Source organism: Miscanthus floridulus, chromosome 18 (assembly GCF_019320115.1).
Source record: "Miscanthus floridulus cultivar M001 chromosome 18, ASM1932011v1, whole genome shotgun sequence".
NCBI lineage: Eukaryota > Viridiplantae > Streptophyta > Magnoliopsida > Poales > Poaceae > Miscanthus > Miscanthus floridulus.
This window is the reverse complement of record NC_089597.1, coordinates 91465422-91489132: the sequence shown is the minus strand read 5'-3', so window position 1 is coordinate 91489132 and position 23711 is coordinate 91465422. Positions and strand designations below refer to the sequence as shown.

Here is a 23711-nt window from a genome sequence, read left to right as displayed (position 1 = left end):
TCCCTATTTACTTTGAGCACTTACTTTGAGTATTTACTTTGAGCAATTCAATACTTGTTTTACATCCATAGAATTGCTTGCTTGAGTAAGGTTGGAACATAGGTGGTGAGTTCGTTGTGCTTTAGTTTGATAGAAACACTTTTCTAGGCACAAGGGGTTAATTGGGCTATCCGTAGGATTTGTTTATTGCAAGAGAATTTCGAATTAGCCCAATTCACCCCCCCTCTTGGGCATCTTGATCCTTTCAATAGGTTTATGTAACCTTGCTCCTAGAATTGTTTAGGAGAGCTCTAGCTAGCCCGGCACCTTTGTTGCATAATTGTTATCTTTGCAAGGTGCTAGTGAACATATATAGTGGGGTATAGTCTTGGCTAGACCGATAGTTTTAATTCCGCATTTGTATCGGTTAGCCGACGCGATTAAGTTTTAGAAAAGACTATTCACCCCCCCTCTAGTCGCCATCTCAACCCTTCAACCGCCTTGATAAATCATTAACGGAGGCGGACATTATAAAATAACCACCACGGTTAATAAGTATTAACCGAGGCGGGCATTCTAATACAACCGTCTCGGTAAATCATTAACCGAGGCGGGCATTGTAAAATAACCGCCTCCGTAAATATTGGCCCAGCAGGCAGCCCATATCTGCCCGATTGCGCTGATTGTATATAACCGAGAGCTAGGGTTTCATTACCACTCGCAGCTTGCCCCTCCCCTCAGGCTCTCCCTAGGCGCGCCCCTCTCCTCCTAGGCGTGCCCCTCTCCTCCCCTCCCCTTCCCTTCCACGAGCAACTGCGCCCCCGCTCTCCTAGCCCGACGCCCCTCCCCTACCCTAACGGTAGTGCCCCATCCCTCCCCTTCCCTCCCCTCATGGCGCCCCTCCCACTCCCAGTGGAGCTCGCGTGGCCCTGTAGCAGACCTACTGCGAGGAGGTGAAATCCGACGCCTAGTGAGATCCCACGTGAGGAGGCAGCGGTCGATGAGATCCCGTGTGAGGTGGTGGCCACCAACGAGATCCCGTGCGAGGAGGTGGCGCCCGGCAAGATCCCATGCGAGGAGGTGGTGCCCGGTGAGATCCCGCGAGATGAGGCGGCGGCTGGTGAGATCCCATGTGAAAAGGTGGCCACCGATGAGATCCAGTGCGAGGAGGTGGCGTCCGGCGAGATCCCATGCGAGGAGGTGGCGGCCGGTGAGATCCCACGCGAGGAGGCGACGTCCGGCGAGATCCCACGTGGCATGGCCCCATACTCGACGCTTCCTCCTCGATGTGTCTAGATCCGTCGGCGGGGGTCCTTCTCGGGTGATGGCGCCCGGCGGCAGCGCGCGAGGTGGCGGTCGGTCCAGATCCTTCCACGACAGGTCCAGATCTGGTGGCGGATGGATCCGACGTGGAGAAGAGGTCGGCCGTGGATGTAAGCAACGTACGGATCTAGGCGGGCCACGCCCCTAGGCGATAGATCTAGGGCAGGATCTATCGGCGACGACGACGGCGCGCTAGCGGCGGTGGTGGCTCGTGGATGGGCTCTGCGGGTCCATGAATGGGCTTGCTAGGCTTGTCCATGGGTTTCTGTTTTTTGTTTTTTATTCGATTTCTCGAGGCGAGCATCCAACCGCCTTGAAAAAGGTCCCATTAACCGTAACATTTCGTCCAAGGCGGTTGCGATGCCCGCCTCGATAAATCAACTTTGCCCGCCTCGGTAAAGATTTGTGTAGTAGTGATCATGTGCTTATAGACTTGTTTTGCTTTTGGAATTACTATCCTGAAATATTAGTCATGGTGATGCTTTAAGTTTTAATTCCCGTTGAATTAAGTGGATTTTGTAAACTTGTAGAAGAGTTAATGGTTAATTTATTAGCTAAGATAATATGAAGCATTTAATATTCTTAGTTACAATTCTTACTTGCAGTAATTTATGTTAATCTTGCATAGAATGAATTAGATTTATATGTTTTGTATATAAACAATTGCCTATTGCCTATCTAAATAAATTTTATATTAATTTTATCCACAAAGAAGCCTCAATGAACCATGAAGGTTATAGTTCTTTGTGCAATACTACCGTGTAGATAGAAGGGAAACTGAATTTCTAGAAGCGCATAAACAATTGCACTATACTAGCATATTAACTGATCTTAGAAGGATCAATTTAGTTAAGAAATTATATAATCCATAAACGAAGTATTTAATACTTCAGCCTAAAAACTAGAAGTTTATGTCCTACCCTGAATATGTTATTGTACACTGAATAGTATACTGGATATGAATACTAAAAGTATGATTGGATTTTATAAAATATTAGAAATGATTATTTATAGATGATGCATGAAGCACATTACTACTTGAAGTAACTATGGCATGAGAGGAAGAAATTTTTGGGTAAAGGCATAAGAAAATGTGGGTAATATATATTTAATAGGCATAGCCTTCCTAAATCTATCTTTAAATGCATGTATCAGGACTTAAAGTCCTAGCCGCATCCCTTCTGGCTAGGTTAACTTTCTCTGCATTGCACTAATTGCAAGCAAACTTATAGCTTTGTATTTTGTTGTTATCTATTATGTTAGATTGAACATCAACATTTCACATTACACTTGAATATGTATCACTATGTTTTGCTCTCATCGAGCTCCAACTATCTTCACTCCAGCATAAATATTAGCATAGAAGCTATATTTGTAGCTAGTAGCTACCTTGCACTTTCTCTATAATTAGATTGGCTAGCTAGTACACTATGTCTATAGTTCCCGTTGAACTAGAAAATATCTTGTTTTCAATGGATCGCACATATAAGCAATAGATTGGTCTAGGGCCAAGTAACCTAAGATCAGGGGAAGTTGCTTAAATTGAAATAGGATAAATGGAGAAGTGACCCAATTGAATAGGTTGTCTTATAGTGGAAATTGAGTTGATAGATAAAACACTTATGATGGCTTGGGATTTATGAAGAAAAGGCATTTGAGGAATTTTGCATTAATAGCAATTAAAAATTTCTAAAAGAAATTCCATGTAATTTTGAATGTTGCATATTTTATATATTTGAAGTATATGGTCTATTTTTTAATTATTATGTATGAGTAATTGGATCATTTTTTTGGCTAAACAATAAAGAAGCTAGACAATAAAATAGTTTTCTAAACTATGATATGTGCAAATCAAGTAGAGAACATCCCTGAGTTTGTAGAATACTGAACATTTTTAAGTGCACTTTATAAATTATAGCTCACTGCATATAATGAATAATAACCCTCATATTTAAATATGTGCGTGAATATTTCCCATAAAATTTCATTCGTAGCATACATGAATGGGCCTCTGTTTGTAGTTGGAGATGTATGAATTTGATTATTTTAAGCCCATGATAGGGGATATCTTTCGAAGTATGCTATTAAAGATCTAATATTGATATTAGGGGGAGAAAAAGCCTATTTTGAATGCCAAATATTATTTTCACCGAAGTTGTGTTTACTAGTAGTAAATAAAATATTGTATACTATCAAGCTAAAATATATGGGGACGCCTGTGGATTCTAGTTTAGTGTATACTTGTGGAATAGAAATAAAATGAAACTCCTCTGTTCTCATGAAGAAAACACCTCATAAAGAAGGTTAAGCACCTCATGAAGAGGTTCATCATGAAGATGAAATCCAACAAACTAAGCGCGCACATGATTAGTGTTGGGTATTCAGAACAACAAATCATCTCCTGTTTGAGAAATAACAAAGAGACAGAATAATCTCATATTATGAGAATATTGGGGGAAAGTAATAGTTGTCGACAACACTACCTCTATAATTACAAATATTTCTCTTATAAGAACCTAGATCCAGAAAATAAAGTCCATGGCAAAGTCGCTTGCAGCGATTATATCGGGTCAATGAAGAAAGCAATTGAGATTGAATCTTCTACTATGAAGAAATAAATATTTTGCTATATCTCTGGCAAATGAAATGAATGAATATGAAATACGCAGTTAGTAAGTGGATTCTAAAAATCCATATAGTTTCTAAAGAATAGAAATCGTAACATATAGAAATTAAATCTCATACTAAGTATTAAGAAGTCTAAGGTAGAATATATATTCCTGTATGAATATTGAAGTCTCAAGAAGAACATGTCCTAAAAGGAATAGAGTCATCCAATGACTTTATAGCGAATAACACTATCTCATTGTATATGTCTCAGAATAATCTCTCATGTAGTAGAGAATATATCTCATGGAAGAGAAATATAATTCACCAAAAATAAAAACATCCTTGAAGGAACTAATCCATGAAGGATTTACTAGTCAATTCTTGAATAAACACCATTGATCCCTAAAGTGAATATAGACTCAAGAGAAAGAAAATGAGGAATCTTAAACACCATGAAGGTGTCATATAAACACTCAAAAAGTGCATATCATAAGCTAGCAAATGAAGTGTTGATATCCTATAAATACCATATAAGGTATAAGAATAATGGTGATTTTGACAATTGAATTATCCCCTAAATGCCAAATATAAGACTAAATTTATTATTTAGTGGTACAATCAAAATCCTAAAGTTTTGTAGAACGTATAATTTGAAAATCAACTAAGGAAGATTATAAGTATTCAAACTCTAGTATAAGTTTGATACACTATCTAGAAGATATTGAATATTATAACCTATTTACCCCTGTAATCCTTTGAAAGGATTTATTACCCTAAAGAATAAATTTTATTTGTTTTGCACAACTAATAAGTGGTTATTTATGCATGAAGCATATTGCTCTTGTTTACTCATATTATAATTCATTCAAGAATGGTAAGCTAATATTTTGGTATTATGGTACTGCATACCATTATTATGTACATAATTATGAAAAAATGCGGACTTAACAATGAAGTTCAAAAGATGGCTTTACGAGGGGGAGCAATTTGAGTAAATCTACCTTGAAGGTAATTAAAACCACTAGAATTTCATATCATGTATATCATATTTGCTAAAACATTGAAGTTTATGCATAGATCATGAAAATAAATATCTATTCATGAAGAATAGAATATCATGAAGAATACATGATCAAGAAGGTTAAATGTTGTACTCTTTTTTTCTATGTGAGTTTTTACTTGAAGGTTTCTCGCGCAAGGTTTTTAATAAGACAACATATACAATGCAATTAACGAATGCAATGTACTCTTTTCTTCAAGAACCGTTTTTTCCCACTGGATTTTCGGATGGAGTTTTTAATGAGGCATGTGCATGTCGTGGTATTCGCCCAAGGGAGAGTGTTGTAAAATATACGAACTCTATCCTAGAAGGAAAGGAGAAGATGGAATCCCAATCCTAGTCCGTTTGTATGTGGGCTCTTACCAAACTCTTAGGCCTTGGCAGGACTATATATATGTGGGAGCTCTAAGTTGTAGTCACCAATAATCAGATGAGTAAAGAAAGTCTTCCTATCTTATGTCTATTTGTTCTTCTACTTTCATATGCTGTGTTGATCATGAGAGACGGAGAGGGGAAGGTCCTAACCGTTGGCGACATGTTTTATAACACTTGTAACTCTAGTTACCACTTTGAAGGGAATGTGGCTACCCAAACTTCCATAAGACGAAGGTAACTCTTAATTTGGTAGAGATTTGACACGCACATGATCTGGCTTTCAATCACAAAGACCTAAACCGTGTAACTGGCTTGTTGACCTTGCCACGAAGACTAATCCCTACTTGCGAATCAGAACACAAGAAAGACAAGATAGACACAACTCAAATTGTAGAAGAATGATTAAGGTCACAAGTTAGGCTTCTGGAGATTAAATTATCGTGCTCAAACTCTTAATTGGCCCTTCTTGAGGAGTGAAGTGAATGATGTCCTCAATTCCTCGTCAACTACCACACCTCTTCTTTTGTCTCCCAATATGTCATTCCTTGCTCACTCTTCTCACAAACGCAGGTGGCAACACATAGACTCACGGTAGGCTCGAACGACAAACATAGACCCATGGCAGGAGTACGATAGTTTGTATCCTCATCTCAATTTTCTTGGGTGGCAAATGTAGACCCATGGCAGGACCGGGTGGGGAAACATAGACCCTTGGCAAGAGACTATGGCTCTCGCTCCACCTTTCTTAATATCTCAAGTTACAATAGGTGCACACACTAGACACCCCTTTAACCTGAGTCCATTTTTCGTGGGGGAATAGTCCTTTATTGCACCTAGTATTTTATTATAGACCTTATCGATTTAATCAAAATAAAAAGGTTGGGCCAAACCCAATTAAATCCAACAAAGATATATTTTCTTTGACATGGTGGGTCCATGTGACCGCACAATAAATTGTACATCTTGTTAGCACACGAACATATTTACTACTTCCTTCCTTCCAAATTATGAAACATCTTGGCATTTCTAGATACATAACTTTTGCTATGCAGTTAGATATATACACTATGTCTAGGTATATAGTAAAAGAATGTATCTAGAAAAGCCAAAACGTCTTATAACTTGGAATATACGAGGTAGTTATTACTCCCTTCATCACATGAAAGATCCAATTCTAGCTTTCTAGCAAGTCAATCTATCTCAGCTTTGATATATCCAAAAGATAACAATAGTAATGATATTAAATATTATAATTAGATTCACATTAAATAATTTTCATATAATATTAATTTAGAGTCCTAAATGTTAATAGAGTTTTCTATAAACTTAGTCTAACTAACTCAATTTCAGTCTAGAATTGTATATTTTTAGACAGAGATAGTATTTATAAAAGACAAAAGAGAAACGCAAGAGACTATCAAATCTTGAACTAATTTTATAACTCATGAAGATTAAAATGTTGAGAAATCGGTTCTTGTAATACACACACAGAAACACAGTATAAACAAAGAGAGAACACATAGGTATATGAAGGGGACGGGAGCTCTTTATTTCATTCACTGGTTTCAGTTACTTTGGTACTCTTATTTATAGAGTCGGTGGGCAGGTAGCGCTGCCCATCAGATTCTCCCGTTAATCACCCTCCCATGTGGGTCATTACACATCTCATTACATATCCCCCATTCTTTTTTGTCCTTTTGTGATTAGCACCCACGTGTTCCAACAGTAACACCCACATATTGAGGTTTTCACAAGAAAAAAAATCCAAGGATCTTTAACTTTACAATGTAAAATTCTCACTACGAGTCTATAACATGTTGTTGGCTTACAACACGAGATTGTAAAAACATGCGATACCGGTATACCACGCTGTATGACGTAAACGGAACCTATGCACGCCCACTAACGAGACTGTACAACACACATCTACAAGGGTTGTTGACACGGGCAATCACAGATTCATAGATCAAAATTTGCACACATCATACAAAATCGCTATCATACACAGGCGTTGAGGCGTACATGCTCAACGCTCCCGTGCCAGCAGCCCAGTTCACGCGAAAAAGCCAAAACGTCTTATAATGTAGAATGAATGGAGTAGTTATTACTCCCTCCATCACATGAAAGGTCAAATTCTAGCTTTCTAGCAAGTCAATCTATCTCAACTTTGATATATATCCAAAAGGTAGCACTAATAATGGTATTAAATAATTATAATTAGACTTACACTGAATATATTTTCATAGAATCACTACCAGAAACTGGATATTTCGTGAGAGGGACGTTTTTTCGTGAGAGTGAAAAACAAACTCTCATGAAAATAATATTTTTATGAGAGTGATGTAAATCCCCGCCACGAAAACATATTTTCATGAGAGTGATTCGACACCGCCACGAAAGTTATGATTTTCGTGATAATAGACACTCACGAAAATTGTTTTCATGAGAGTGTTCCACGCACCGTCATGAAAATTGGTTGTTTTCGTGAGAGTATTTAAATACCCCCATGAAATTATTTATTTTCATGAGAGTAATCATTTTCATGAGAGTCAGATTCCACCCCCACGAAATATGGTTACATGTTCTTAGTACAAAAATAATTGCTTAAATACTAGAAATTCAAGAACATGAACAAATGTTTTCTTCTTTTAATCGGTAGCGAAATTTGGTAACTAGTCTTTCTCCCTCATGCTAACTCCAAATACGGTGATTCTTTTTCCTAAATGTTTCTAAAATCGTGCTCTATCAATCTATTGTGTTCTTACAACTATTATTTTGGCTGTTTTTTCATGTGACTTTGTTTTATCAATTGAAAATTTGAATTCCAAAAAAACACAACTTCAAACAACATTTTGGAGCAGTAAATGATTTCAGCTAAAAAAGTCATGAACATAAAAGTTGTACAACTCGTCAAGATCTATAACTTTTATTTTGGTCATTTCTTCATCCAATGAAATGATTGTAACATTGTTCATAAAATTTATATATCTCTCTTATACTTTATGAAACCATATGAGACATATGTAAAGTTTATGAACAATGTTACTATGACTTAATCGGATGCACAAATGACCAAAATAAGAGTTGTAGGTCTTGATGAGTTCTACAACTTTGTTGTTGATAACTTTTTTAGCTGAATTCATTTACTATTTCAAAATGTTTTTTGAAGTATTCATTTTTTAAAATTCAAATTTTAAATTGTTAAAACAAAGTCTTACGGAGAAATGACCAAAACAAAAATTGTAGATATTGATGATTTCTAAAATTTTGTAGTTGAGGAGTTTTTTTATTTGAATTCACTTATAGTTTAAAAATTATGTCTTATTCTATTTAGAGTTCATAAAATTTTTGGAAGTGTAATTAATCCTATTACTATGCAGGCCAAAGCCCAATAGCAATGGCTTGGTCAGCCCATTTCTTTGGCCCGATGTATTGCAACCCTTGGATGATCCCCGGATGAATCAGAGCCGTTGGATCGAAAAGCAAAAGTATATACGAACCTCTTCATCCCTCCCAAACCCTAACCTCCTAATCTCCTGCTCTCGATCTCTTCTCCCTTTTCTCTTTCTCTTTTACTCAGGCATATACTGGTAGGTGACGGAGGTGGCACTCTCGCGGCCGTGCTTGACACGACGGCGGCGCGGGGTTGAGGCCTCCCTCGCGCGGCACGACCCCTCAGCGCGGAGAGCTGGGGAGCAGCGGCATCGCGTGCTCAGCTCTGGAGATGGTGCTCCCTCGAGCAGCGGCTCCGTACGGTGGCGGCGCCCCTTCCACTAGGACGACGACGATGAGCAGCCGGAGGACGGCGTGGGTCGAGGTCGGGGCATGACGACGGCTTGTGGCGCGGCACCGACGGGCGCAAGCGCGGGCGCACGTGCCGGATCCGCCGTAGCCTCGCGGGCTCCGTCGCAGCCTCTGAGCGAACGGCGCCTCCGCCGTACGCCAGGTCTTCGTCGGCCCCTGCGACAATGAAGCACAAGGTATGTCATCCCTTCCCTTTCCTTCCCTTCCTCCTGTGCAAAACGCACCAATTTCTGTTCGCTTGCAGATTCACTAGCTTGCAGCGACACCAATTTCTGCAGCTGCAAGTATCTATGTTTTTCTGAAGATTCATTTGTTTCCATTGAATCCTGGGAACTGTATGTATTTGCATAGTTGGGATTAGAGTAGGTTGAATAGTAGTCTCATGAGATGTGTACATGTACTCATTTCCTGGGATTTAGCCTAAACCATACGTAATTTGAGAGTAAGGAAAAACTTAAGCCTATATTACCTGACTCCATAGGATAAAAAGGATTACAAGGGATTTAGCCTGTGTTGGCCAGCGTCCGATGCATGAGTCCATGCGTAGACCATGAGTGTGTGTTGGGCAGGCCCAAGCAGAACACTCTTCTCCATAGGATAGAAAGGATTACATGCGAAAGTTGAAAAGTACAGTTATTTAATTAATTTGTTGAACAGACTGAAATATATTAATTTGAGAGTAAGGAAAAACTTAAGCCTGTATTACTAGACTCTATGTTGTGTAAGCATATGTAGATCTATATCTCTATAGCTGTTGGTTTCTCGGCACTGCAAAGGATGCCATTGTAAATATACAATATTGATTTTTGCATGATGATGATCTAACTGATAATGAATCTCTATCATATCTATAACCTGTCTGTTACTGAGCTATTCCTCTTACTTAAAAAGTGGATTATCTGCACCTTTATATGATATATTGATTTGATTCATGAACTATAAATATGAACTGGTAGAGCCTTTGTGATTTCTGGTATTCTGCTGTGCATCTTTGGAGGGACTGGAAATGCACTTGTGCTTGTGCAAAAACTGTATTTCTTTACATATTTGATTTGGCACTAGCATGATAATGTCTTTTTTTACATATTTGATTTGGCACTTCAGTTGGACGCATATGCTGAGATGAAGTTTGGATCCAAAAGGGGTACAGGGCCTGGATCCGGGATTAGAGTAGGTTGAATAGTAATCTCAAGAGATGTGCTACAAGACGACAGAAACCTGAAGAACACTATCCTGGAAAAAAGATAGAAAGGTACTCATCCTTCATTTCTTCCATCTTATAAGCCCAGCCTGCAAAGAAAAAGTTCTTTTTTTTCCTAGATGAAGTATTCTGACTTTGTAGGCAATAGCTCTGACAACTGCAAGTCTTTACATGATTCGAATAGAAGATATAAAGGGCCTGTGTCTTCTCTGCAACTGCAAGTCTAAATCTAGTGTGTTGTGTGCTACTGCTAGCGCCTTCTGGAGATAGTTCATAGTATTCCGTTGTTTTTTCAGAAGTCACTGAATTCATGTTTTAGTTGCAGCCTTCTCTCCTATTAATTTCGAGGGTAAATTCTTATGCACTATCCTTTCCCAATTACTTGCAGTGTCTCAAGTTTTTTTGGTGATGAGATGGCTACTTTCCTTTTGTGTTATGGTGGACCACTGCAGTCCACTACGGAGTACCTTGGTAAAGATCTGTTCTTAACTTTTCTAATATTGTTCTTAGCTATGTAGTCTCTCTAAAGTTTGAATTCTGCAAGTTAACCAAACATGTAGTCTCATTTTTTTAAGTCCATAATTAATTTAGCTACTGTATAACATGCACTTCCTGATAATTTGAAGTTTGTTAAGAAATAAGAACATCAGGTTACTATGCTTTGAAGCTATATGTTGTTCTTGATTTTTTCCATATTCTAGCTCTTGATTTGGAATGATTAATTTATCAATTGTTTATGTTTACATATGTAGTTTGTCTCCAACTTTAAGCTTTGAACCAGCTAGTGATTGGGGGGAAGGCTCTCCTTTCATGATTGGTTTCCTTATCAAATAAATAACTAATGCATGTAGAGCTGTTTCTGTTTATTACATGCTGAAATACTCGATGTGTTGATTGAGTGATTTTTGTTCATACTTAGATTTCTAGAACAGCTGGTTGCTATCCATTTGAATTCAGTTTTGGTATTTGATTTTGTTGTCTTGGACCCTGTTTTTCATTAAAGGGAAAAAACTTCCTGCTACCATTCGGCTGTGGCAATGAATTTGAGATAAATCTACATTTTTAGAATTTTTTCTTATACTCTTCATTACAGCTCTGTGCAGGTTGGTTGTTAGATATGGGCACCACCAAAGTTATCGCCACCATCTGTTATGGCTAGGAATGAGACAGGATGTGCTGGAACTTTTGTTGGATTGCTTAGAAGTCTAGGACTATGAGCTTTTATTGTAATGGTTGGACAATTGTGTTGAAATCGGAATATATATATCTCTGTGTGTGTGTGTGTGTGTGTGTGTGTGTTGTATTGACATTTGGACCATATATGTGCAATTGGAATTTGGATTGAGATGCTCTTGTTGGGTAATTTTCATGGTGGTTGCTCTCAGGAAATAACTTGTTTTCGTGGTGGTGTTCTCATGAAAATATCAAACTCTCACGAAATCAATCTGTGATGGTGAACTCTCACGAAATAACCAAACTCTCATTAAATCCATTCGTGAAGGTGAACTCTCACGAAATAACCAAACTCTCATGAAATCCAATCGTGACGGTGAACTCTCACGAAATAACCTGACTCACGAAATCCATTCGTGACGGTGAGCTCTCACGAAATACCACAAAAAACTGTCATGAAAACACTGATGCAAATCTGGTGGCAACATTATTTTCATGAGGGTGGCCGTCACGGTGAACTCTCATGAAAAGAATCTGTGGCGGTGAACTCTCATGAAATTATGTATTCCGTGAGTCTAATATAGTGAGAGGTGATGCGTGACGGTGTACCCTCACGCATTATTTTCGTGAGAGTAAAACCGTATTTCGTGACTATTTTTCACTCTCATGAAATATAAGGATTCTGGTAGTGAATATTAATTTCGAGTCCTAAATGTTAATAGTGTTTTCTGTAAACTTAGTCTAACTATCTCAATTTCAGTCTAGAATTGTATATTTTTTAGACATAGATGGTATCTATAAAAGACAAAAGAGAAACACAAGAGACTATCGAACTAATTTTATAACTCTCGAAGATTAAAATGTTGAGAAATTGGTTCTTGTAATGCACATACAGAAACACGGAGACACAATATATATAAACACGGAGAGAACACAGATGTACGAAGGAGACGAGAGCTCTTTATTTCACTGGTTTCCAGTTACTATGGTACATAGGAGACGACAGATCTCCTATTTACAAAGCCGGTGGGCAGGCCACGCGGCCCATCGGATTCTCCCGTTAATCACCCTCCCACGTGGGTCATTATGCATCCCCATGTTTTTTTTATCCTTTTGTGATTAGAACCCACGTGTTTCAACAGTGATACCCACATATGAGGTTTCACAACAACAAAAAAAACCCAAGGATCTTTATCTTTACAATGTAAAATTCTCACAAGAAGTCTACAACATGTTGTTGGCTTACAACACGAGATTGTAAAAAACTGCAATACCAGTATACCACGCTGTATGACGCACACGGAACCTATGCACGCCCACTAACGAGACTGTACAACACACATTTACAAGGGCTGTTGACACGGGCAATCACAGATTCACGGATCACAATTTACACACATCATACAAAATCGCTTTCGTGCACAGGCGTTGAGCCGTACATGCTCAAGCTCAACGCTCCCGTGCCAGCAGCCCGGTTCACGCGAAAAAGCCTCCCCCTAACCCCCTTCTACGATGACCGAAAGGCAAAGCACATCCAAATCCATCCCCAAAAAAGGCAACCACGACATGCGTCAACTCTCAAAAACGACCACCCGGACGTTGGACACCATTGTCGTCTTCTTCACGAGAAGCCGATGGTCTTACCGAGCAGCCACAGGAACAGCGTCCACTCGAGCATGAAGATCGTGTGCAGGTAAGACCGATCCAGCGTGAACCCGAACACGGTGATCCCGGCTCTGTTGTTCTCCAAGTATGTCACTGCAAGCGATCCAAAACCGCCGAAAATTAATCATGGGATGACAAGAGCAGGGTAAAAGAAAAAAAAAGAATAAACTGTGGAAGGAGGGGGTAGTTGCAAGCTGATTACCTAGTGCCTGCCTCTTTTGGAAGGAGATGACATGCGCGTGCGGCATATGAATCTTGGTGTTCTCCAGGAGATCTTCGTCGCCGGTCTCCTCGCTGTACTCTGTGTCGCTGTCGCTCTCGGGTTCTTGTTCGATCATGGAGTTCTGGTTGGACCCGGGCCCCCCATCCTCGAGGACGGGCTCGATGGTGCAACAGGCGTGCCACTTGGTGGTGTGGCCGGTGAGGGCCTGCGCCTGGTGGGTGATCTTGGCAGCGCTGCTCAGGATTATGATGAGCCCGGACATGAGCACAACTGAACATAGCTGAAAAATGTGAACAAAACAAACTATTAAGATATCCCCAGTCGTCAGTCAGGAAGAAAAAGAAAGAAAGCGATCGAAACACTGAATCGTTGTTAGGATTTTGAAATTGTCGTTGGAACAAATACGCGAGCTTGTGGCTACCATAATCGCAGTCTGACTCTGAAACGAATTGTTCTTTTAGTAGTACAGGCTGCAATATTTGTCGAGTGTGCAATATTTATCAGCCAAATAAGCCCAAACGAACAGGGCGCTACTCTTTAACCATGGCATGTTCAAAATGCTTCTAACTGGAGTACGTAGTTGTTAAGCATTCTCTTTCAGATGAAGTGTCGTCTCGTACGTGTAAACTGCAATCTATGTTGACTCACATTTGTAGTAATGCAAAAAATAGCTGAAGTAAAGTTGCAACATAAACTTGGAATTTAGCTGTTCTGCTTGTGATGCGGAGTACTAAATTAGTACAATTATCATTGTCCTTAGCACCGCCTTGGCATAGTGGTTTTACAGGTTTACCTCCAGGATTGAAAGGAATAGCTGTGCAGTAGGACATCTTTTGAGAATCAAGATCCAGCAGCAGACAGATCATAGCTAGTTGGGCGTGTATCACATCACGCCTTAGGTTTGCTGTTTCTGACACCGCGCTAATCACTATTGCTAACTAACTAGCTATTGGGTCACAACACAATACAATCATCCACAATTCCCAGTCCAATTCAGCGTTCAGACAACCTGTTGTGTTTTCCCCATTTGATTAGGTCTGATTCTGGATCCCTCCACGTAGGCAATCCATCAGTCATCTCAACGATTCTATTATATTGTCCCAGTTGCGCTTTTTTTTTTAAAAAAAAACGTGACACAACGGGAATGATTGATTCCGTCAAAATTAAGAAAGCAGACACTGTAAAGTTCTCTCTCTCCTTAGTCCTTAATCAGGTTTGCCGTAGGAAACATAAGCGAATGAATTTGGGGATTCAAAAATTGTGCCTAATTGGGCGCAGCGCTGTTCATAAAAATTTGAACACGAAGGCGGCTTACCCCACATTCGGTTTGTTCAGCTTTTTTTTCTCAGCCAGAATAGTGTTTTTCTCTCACAACAATTCAGTCAGAACAATGTTAAGTATGAGACCAGCAGCGAACAGCGAACGGGAACATTAATAAGCAGCAGTAAGACTACTCACCGCGAGCTCGCCGGTGTTGAGGAGGTCATCGACAGAGTCGCGTCGCGTGGTGAGGAGCACGGAGGCGAACTGGCTGGCGGTGGCGATGAGCAGAGCGGCGACGATGAACTTGCGGAAGCGATGGCTGATGACCTTGAGCTGCTTGCGGATGTCGAGGTGCTCTCTAAGCACGGCATCCACCCCGGCGCGGCCCTCCTCGACCTCCTCGAGCAGCGAGCCGGCGAAGTCCTCGAGCCTGAGCCCCTGGAGGTGGCAGATGAGGCGGAAGAGGACGCAGGTGAGGAGGTAGACGGCGCTGCGGTACATCCAGGAGGCCATCTCGAGGGAGCATGCGAGCACGTCGCTGAGGACGTCGTTTGTGAAGAAGGGCACGCGGTCGGCGGAGGTGGCGTACCACCAGGCCTTGTAGGCGGCCTCGGCGGCGAAGCAGGGCGCGACGAGCGAGGCGAGGAGTCGGAAGGAGAAGGCGAGGCGCGCCGTGTAGTTGAGCCGGACGCGGTCGCTCTTGCCCCGGAGCTTGTCGAGGTGGAGCAGGCGGCGGAGCCCCACGCGGCGGAAGGAGGAGGAGAGGCAGAGGAACCCGGCCCCCGAGGCCGCCGAGAGCGAGAGCTGCACGACCGCAGAGAAGGGCCGGCGCGACGCGCGGAAGGCGAGGAGGAAGTGCGCCGCGGCCGGGACGAGGATGGCGAGGACGAGGAAGAGGAGCCAGGATAGCGCGGCCTGCGCCGGGCCCGAGTGGTCCATGCACACCCACCGCAGGCAGGAGCGGAACCACTGCAGCTCGTCGTCGGCGCGCGACGCGCACCGCTCGAGCAGCACCCCGCGCTTCAGCGCCCGCGGGAGGAGCGGCTCCGCCTCTGACGACGCCGCGGCGGACGCGCTCAGCCGCCGCCCCATTGGGACTAAGAGGGAGGCGATCGGTCGGTCGATCGAGTCGAGCGGTTCGATTGCGCAGCTTGAGTTGTCGGTCGGCCGCGCTCTCTCGTTTGCTTGGGCGGGCAGGCAGCGTGGCGTGGGTGGTGGTGGCGGGGTACAGGTGGAGGTGGAATGGAATCCGAGCGGGAGGAGGGAGGCGTGGGGTTATATTATATAAATAAATGGTGGCTGACTGGCTGGCCGTGATTGTGAACGGGGTTGCGTGCGCTCGGTGCTTGTGGGACCGCTTGCAGCCAGATGCGTGGCGGGGGGACACAGGACGGCGGCGGATGCCATGGGAGTATCGGAGTTGGATGCTTCTTGCTTCCATCAGCAGAGCAGAGCAGACGGCGATTTTCTTTCGGTTTTCACGGCTGGAGGTCGACCTGTGTTTGACGTACAGCTAAAACACGGCGGCACCTGGATCTCGGCTGTCTGGCATTGCAGCGTATCCAGTTGGCTTATTGTTAACTCGTTTTCAGATTAGTGTATATAAGCGGGGTCATCATAGGTTATGATGCAGTGTTTGCATCGTAGCTTGCCCACTTGCATTCTGCGTCATCAGTTCGGACTCGCAGGAGTAACATGGGTCATATTATATCATATCGTATCCTTCGGGTGCACCGAGGGGCGAAGCTAGTACAAAACTTACGGTGGTGCACAATATTAACAACAATGTAGAAATATGTTTACTTTCAACTGATTTATATGGTCAAAATAAGCTATTCAGTAGTAAATATTTTTTTCTTGCCTGGTGCCAGTGCACCACCCATGTGCACGTACAGTACCACCACACGACCTGGAGTATTGTACTTGGTTGTCATACAGTACCTGCTCTTGTTCCATTGTCATACAGTAAAGTCTTCAGTTGAGCTGCGAGGTCTTGTGTATGGGCTTCAGACCAAAGACTTCACAAACCTAATCGTGAACCGAGATAATTTCTCAGTGACTGAACAACAAAAACCACTGCCCCGCGATGCATGCCAAGGGAGCCCGAGCGCGACGCTCCCCGTCAGCTTCGTCGCAGCACCTGTGGAGTGCGGGCACAGGCAGCAGCAGGCAGGCCAGCCGGGCTTGTTTGGTTCTAAGCCTGGGCTCCAATTGCCTGGATGGACAGCTGCCTGGTCCTTGCCTGTGTACCATTTGGTTGCAGCCCTGGAACCTTGCCTGCTCCAGGCAACAGATTCCCCAACCAGGCAGACGATATCGGGCGCCTGGGTCGAGCACACTTGCCTGGGCTAACGGAAGTACATGTGGCCTGTTAATCGCATGGTTTCATCGTCTTTTTTTTTTCTTAATCAAGGCATGGTTTTGCGGACTCGACAAACTTGCAAAACAATTATTTCCTTCAATCTCTCGTGCTCCCTCTAATTAATATAGAAAAAATAATTATTGTAAGGAAAAGACTAATACAAATAGTTATCTTGATACGAATAATACAAATAATATTACGTATGTTTTAAAGATGGTATTATATCTTTATTAGTCTATCCAGGCACAAGCTTCCAACCAAACAGATCTTCTTTATACTTGTCTGGCCAGGCAAAAATCATCAACTTTCCAGGCAACTCTGAGGCAACACTTTTTGCCAGACAAGTCCTCCAGGTCTTCAACCAAACAGGCCCTCGTTCCCGGCCCCGGGTCACCGGGCATCCGCCGATGTTGACACACTTCCTGCGGGGGTCATTTGTGGCCAAGTGTTAGAGAAGCGCAGCGACGTATCAGACCCGGACAGGCGGACCGACGGCACGGAGCGCGGGCGCGGGGATGGAGACCGATCGCGCACGCCTCCTCTGCTCTCCCTCGCGCGTCGCGCTCAGGCGGTCGTCGCGGCAAAGGCATCGCGAGGCAGAGGCTCCGCTGCCTTTCAGTTTCAGCCTGCCTGCCGCCTGTGCACCGGCCCTACCGCGACGCGGAAAGCGACCCGTCTGTCCGTGTCGACGCTTGGCCAGTGCCAAGGGGAACTTGGCCGCGTCTGTTCGTGCAGGAAGGAACCCAGCTGGGTTTTTTTTCTTCCTGTCCCCGGACCCTCCTCGGATGCTGATGCGTTTTTGAACTGGTTGGGTGTGGGCCTTCCAATGATCTGATGAAAGGCTTGCGCGCGGAGGAATGGGCGAGATGGTATTTCTATGCTGTCCTGCTTACTGATACTGCGACCAGGACTCGGCAGGCGTAGAGTGGTGTGATGATAACCTTGTGCAGTTGTGCGATTATGGAACTTCTTTCGTTTTCAGGTGTATGTATCGAGAAGAATCCAGCGAAAGAGGGCGTTTAGAAAAACAAAAAAAAAACAAAGAAAGGGGGAAAATCGGTGATCCTGAGTTCGCGAGAGTATCTTCAACAATATCACCCAAAATACAAGATCCATTCCACATTTTTCCACATTTAGGTAACGCTAGAGGCAAAGGGTTTAATACCTATTTTTGGTCTTCTCCAACAACCAGACCCAAAAGAGAACTCTTTCTGCAAATCAGTCTCCAGCTGAGATGATACTCATATTTGGTTTATGCCTCTGCTATAACCAAAATAGATCTCTCGTATAGGTACTCTGTTAGAGCATGATACAGTACCATCCGAGTCCCATTTTAGATTTAGCGTCCAAATTGGTCATCCATCGGAGACCGTCTGAGTACAGAAGTTTACAAGTTGTGCTGACTGCTGAGTCCAATCAGTAGCGCTGCGTGGCACAGACTCTCTGCAGTCTAGTACTAGTACTACTCATCATCACCGAATACAATGATTTTGGCCAATGATCGCAGAGGCTCGTGGTATGCAACGTGATTACGTGAGAGATCAGATACCGCTCGAAACTACCGACCACGAACGAGAAAAAAGTAATGATTTCTTGAAGGCGGAGCTAACGCGCCTCCCGCACGACGGCCGAAGAACACGGCCAACCAAGACCCTGTGATCGATCGCAACCATCATGTGCTGTGTGATCCAGACAGCACGGGGGGATCTATGATACCCCGTATCTCACTTGCCTCGCCCCGTCGCCCCCGCGCTAATCAGGAGCCCGCGGCACAGGGTTCTCGACGCGGCGCGACGTCTCGTCACGCGCCGCGGTTCGTCCAGGTCCATCCGTCCAGGTAGGCAGAGGCGCGCGCGGCCGGATTCTCTGGGTCGGTGGAGGTGTCGTTTTGCCGGTGGCCTCATGCTTCGGGTTCTCCCGCGCTCTGAAGTTGACGGCTCGGTGCCGAGTCACGCATACTACGCCGCAGTGCCGCACCCGTAAAGAAATCGCAAAGCCGTTTTTTCTTAAAAAAAATCCCCTCTTCATTTGTGTTCGTGCAGCCGGTGCTGTGTCCCAATTTGACAGCTACACCGTCATTAATTGATTGATTGATGAAACATGGGAGCCAGGTCAGGTCAGACCAGGTGTTTTTATTTCTCGTTGGTTGGCTTATCAGGCATGTCGCACGTATTGTTATTGTATATACGTGACCAGATACAGACAGTACTAGCTAAAGCTTGGTGCTTATCAGATGGATCAGGAGTTGGCACCACCTGTTCATTATCCCCCGCGGAAACTCTGAAGGGCTGCTTGACACGAACTCGTCAGAACGGCCCCCTTTTCTTTCAAGTGAGGAGACAGAGAGAGGCCACAAGTGTTGTCAAGGCCCCAGCCCCCCAGGGGATTTTTTTCGTCGATGAAACATGCGTCGATAATAATTGCAATTCTTTTTTGGGGTTTAATTAGCCGGATAGGCCTGTCGGAAACCAATTGACTGGGTTGATCCCTCCGGGAAAAATAAATAAAGAAAAAAAAAACAATTGACTAGACCATTATTAAGGGAGAAATAATCTGAGGTCAATGAGGAGCAATTATTCAAAACCATTTCCCTGCCCTTTGGGCGGTCAGATAGGACAGATAACTCCTTTTGTCGGCAAAGGAGGAGAGCCACATATCACTATATCAGCGAGCTTATGGCTCAATTTGGAGAGCCAAATTGTAGGTAGGGCAACTTTTGGTGGCACAAAAGGAGGAAGTAGAATTTGCCGCTTCTAACTTGATAAAAGAAATGCACTAGGAACACTTCTGTTTTTTCTCTCTCCCGTGTTTCCGAGCATGGAAACTTTCCTCACAAAAATTAGTTACTTCAAATGGTCATGGTTCAGCATACAAGGGACATTGTGATAGCATAACGCGATTATCAGTAGTAATAAGTGGTCAGAGTCATGAGATGGCATTATTGCAAGCACAAGAATCTCCGGTTCTCCGCGACCTCCGGGCGCCAAATATCTCAGGTCCCATCAAGTTTGACGGCGACAGTTTCCGCTCCCAGCCCAGCAGCAGCATAGCAAAACCCCGATACTGTTTCCTTAGTTCTTTCTGATTTCTGATTTCTGATTTCTGATGGGAAACCAGGCCAACTCAAACAACAGAAGAAAATGGCAAAAGAAAGTGTGCGCCTGAGCTGAATTGCCCTACCGAGCCCAATCATGCAGTATATAGGCCTGGGCCAAGCTCTAAATTTTCAGAACAATACGCACATTGGTTTAGAGCAGGCCTGCTCTAGCTGTGTCGGGTATTCAATAGAAAAAGTCTACTTTGCCTCGCTCAACTATCGCAAAAGTTAGCTTTTTCTCCATAAACTAAAAAACCGGATATAACTCCTTCCCATCTGTTCAAATAGGACATATGACCTCCCTGGCCGTTTCTCTAAGTGATTTTTCTTTTTTTTTCTTTTATATTTATTTTGGCTAAATCTATGAAAAATCATAGTAAATTATAAAAAAATATAAAATGGAAAATCCAATTTTGTTGTACTCCATATAAATAGACCTACACAGTAAACATATGATATGGTGTACTTTAGTACAAAATTTTTTCTCTAGCTTTAGATCCATGCTTTTCTATGATTAATTCATAGCTACAGTTCTATGGTCCTATTGTGGTAAATTTTTTATGGTGGAATAATCATTGTATGCTTAAGATGTAGTAAAAATTTAATGCTCATTGAATCATGTATGACTGAGTTATAGACTTATTTAGTTTTATGCTTATTAAATAGTTTAAAATAATTAAAAGTGTGTAAAAATAGAAAATGTATGTTCTCTCCGTGAAAACATGATTATGTTAATTGTTCATACCATATAACAATAGTAATGTTACATAGGGAACACATAATTTCTATTTTTACACACTTTTAACTATTTAATAAGCATAAACTTGAATAAATCTATAACTCAGTCATACATGATCCAATGAGCATGAAATTTTTACTACATCTCAATCATACAATGATTAGTCCACCATAAAAATTTCACCACAATAGGACCACATAAACTACAGCTATGAATTAATCATAGAAAAACATAGATCTAAAACTAGAGCAAAAATTTTGTACTAAAGCACACTATATCAAATGTTTAATGTGTAGGTCTACTCATGTGGAGTCCAAAAAATTAGATTTTCTATTTTATGATTTTTTTGTAATTTACTATGATTTTTTCAAAGATTCAGCCGAAACAAATATAAAAGAGAAAGAGAAAAACCACCTAGAGAAACAACCAAGTAGGTCATATGTTCGTTTTGGAAATATACGAGAGGAGTTATATCCGGTTTTCTAGTTCAGGGAGGAAAATCCGACTTTTGTGATAGTTGAGGGAGCCAAAGTAGACTTTTTCCTATTCAATACGGCAAGTGGGACGCAATCTAAACTGCACTACAATTCCGGAAGGAAAGCATAACACAAAACGGAAATAGATAATGATACACGCTGAGCGTCCCAACGGACGGTCACTCCGTTTTGAAATACACGTGTCGTCTGAGCGCCGTTGCAGCCGCCCCCAAATGTCCTCTGCGTTGTCGCCGTGTCCCACCCTGCCCTCTGCTTGCCGCAGTTTGCCAAAGCTCCGCATGCCGATGAGCCTCTGTTCGCCCAAACAGGAAATGTTGCTATGAAAAGTCTATGCTGCAAACCTATCTTTCGAATGTTTGTGTTTCGAGCGTTTGTTGCAGGTGCTTCAGACGCATGTTGTAGGTGTTGTGTTGCAAGAAGATGTTGCTAAGAAAGCCTACGTTTCAATTGTATCAAGTGTTTCGAGAGCATGTTGCAGGTGTTGTGTTTACGGATGTAGCAACAACGATATTATACATGTTTCAACAGTAATCTAGGCATGTTTTAGTAGTACATCGCTGATGTTGCAACAATGATAATGTACATGTGTCAATAGTAATCCGGGCATGTTTCATTATTACGTCGTCGATGTTGCAGCGGTGAGCCCCAAGGGCGTCCGTCTTGAGCATGGCATCGAGCACCTTGTGCGTGTCGTCTCCACTGCCGCCTGCAGCAGCCGCGAGTCCAGGGTTCATGTAGGCATTCGCTGGGCCACGCGAGCGATGGAGAGGATGAGCTGCTCGAGCTCAACCTTAATGGCGAGCAGCAGCAAGCGATGGAGAAGACGTGCTGCTTGAGCTCAACCTTAATAGCGAGCAGCGGCTGCTTCCGGGCATCCCGGCGGGGCGTTGCTGCACCTGCAAATGCTTGAGCACCGTGACGAGCGTATTCAATATACTGGTATCCCCGCTCTATGTGTCGCCGCCGCTGCCGCTGAGGCCGTGAACATGCAAAGTTTGATGAGCAGTCTTGTTGACCTTTATTACCTGGTAGTTCAGAGAGCGTACACACTAATGGCAGAATTAAGTATGTTATTTTCTCGGACTTTGTGAAGGAAACCAAACCAAGAGATGAGACTGGATTCTTTTTTTCCCTTTGAAATCACATGCCTGGGCTAGTATTCCACGTGAAAGGAATTGACAAATCCTTTGATCCAAACACCTTTCCTTCCAAACTTTCCTATGGTTTTGTTTCATGCACTTTTTATATGAAAATACTCCATTCCAAACCGGGCCTCGAGGGTGCACACTGCAGCTGGTGCACACCGCCAACACCACGCTAGCTACGCAAGTGCATGCTGGTGCAGCAGGCCAGCGTGAGGAGCAGTATTCTTTGATGATGCGCCGTGTGGGAAAAGGTCGGTTAGCCAGCGACTCTCGTAGTCCAAATCTAGTGACCGAATTTTCAAGAATAGACAGCGACTAAATTTAGAGAGGCGTTTACACAATCTGTTGGAGTCGGATTTTTTTTGTCAATAATAACCATATTTAGCATTACAAAACATTTTAGTCAATCTGTTGGGAGATACTCTAAGATCCGGAACCTGCCAGCTAGGTATGCAAGTGGGTAGGCAATAGTGTTTTTTTGTCAGCTAACAAATTACAGTCAAATGCCATTCTAGTTTATTTTTCCACTTTTCTCAAACTACGAAAATACCATTCTAGTTCATTTGCCCAATGACCCAAAATAGTTTGAACTTGCATCCTTGCTGCCGGCTTATATAAACTAGAAGAAGACTCCGTGCGTGGCTGTGGTACATTGTTAGAAATAAAATTGTTGCATGTATGAGTTAAACATATATGTTGTTACTCCCTCCGTACACAAAAGAATGCAATTATAGGATGCATGTCAGTCAAACTAGCTCAAGTTTGACTAAGTTTATAGTAAATAGTATTAACACTTATGCCTTCAAATAAATAGTATTAACACTATAACAGTAAGCTAAAGCTGTTTGAAGCCCCGCTAAAAGGATAAAAAATGCTTGAGTATTGGTATTTTGACTTTTATTATATAACTAGATATATGCTATGTTTAGAACAAAAGAAGTAAAGTTCCCTATTTAATTTGGGGACTGGATATAATCTGACTTGACAAGTTTCTCAAGGAGCTCTTGGAGATGCTCTAAGTAGTTCATTTGTTGTGAGTTTTCTTTTCTGCTAACTATTCGACTTAGTTGTTTGAATAGGTTTGGTGAGATATAAGAGCAGCTCAAGTGTACTTCCAAATCGAACCGTGGTCTACGGCAAACGAATCGTCAACATTGGACCAGGCCACGTTTAGTTTGGTGTCCGATTCGGCGCC

The 23711-nt window shown here is 42.6% G+C and overlaps 1 protein-coding gene and 1 long non-coding RNA gene across 2 annotated transcripts; one reads left to right on the top strand and one right to left on the bottom strand.

Annotated features, from left to right (window-relative positions):
- Nucleotides 1–8894: 8894 nt before the first annotated feature.
- On the top strand, nt 8895–11693 carry LOC136522503 (uncharacterized). The gene is made up of 4 exons (XR_010775918.1): nt 8895–9327; nt 10256–10403; nt 10741–10823; nt 11446–11693. It is a non-coding gene; the product is annotated as an uncharacterized lncRNA (long non-coding RNA).
- Nucleotides 11694–12463: 770 nt separating this feature from the next.
- On the bottom strand, nt 12464–15933 carry LOC136521462 (uncharacterized). The gene is made up of 3 exons (XM_066515210.1): nt 14872–15933; nt 13393–13693; nt 12464–13283 (listed from the first exon to the last, which is right to left on the bottom strand). Exons 1-3 carry the CDS (start codon nt 15766–15768, stop codon nt 13147–13149), a joined length of 1335 nt encoding a protein of 444 aa, XP_066371307.1. The 5' UTR covers nt 15769–15933; the 3' UTR covers nt 12464–13146.
- Between the last annotated feature and the right edge of the window lie 7778 nt (nt 15934–23711).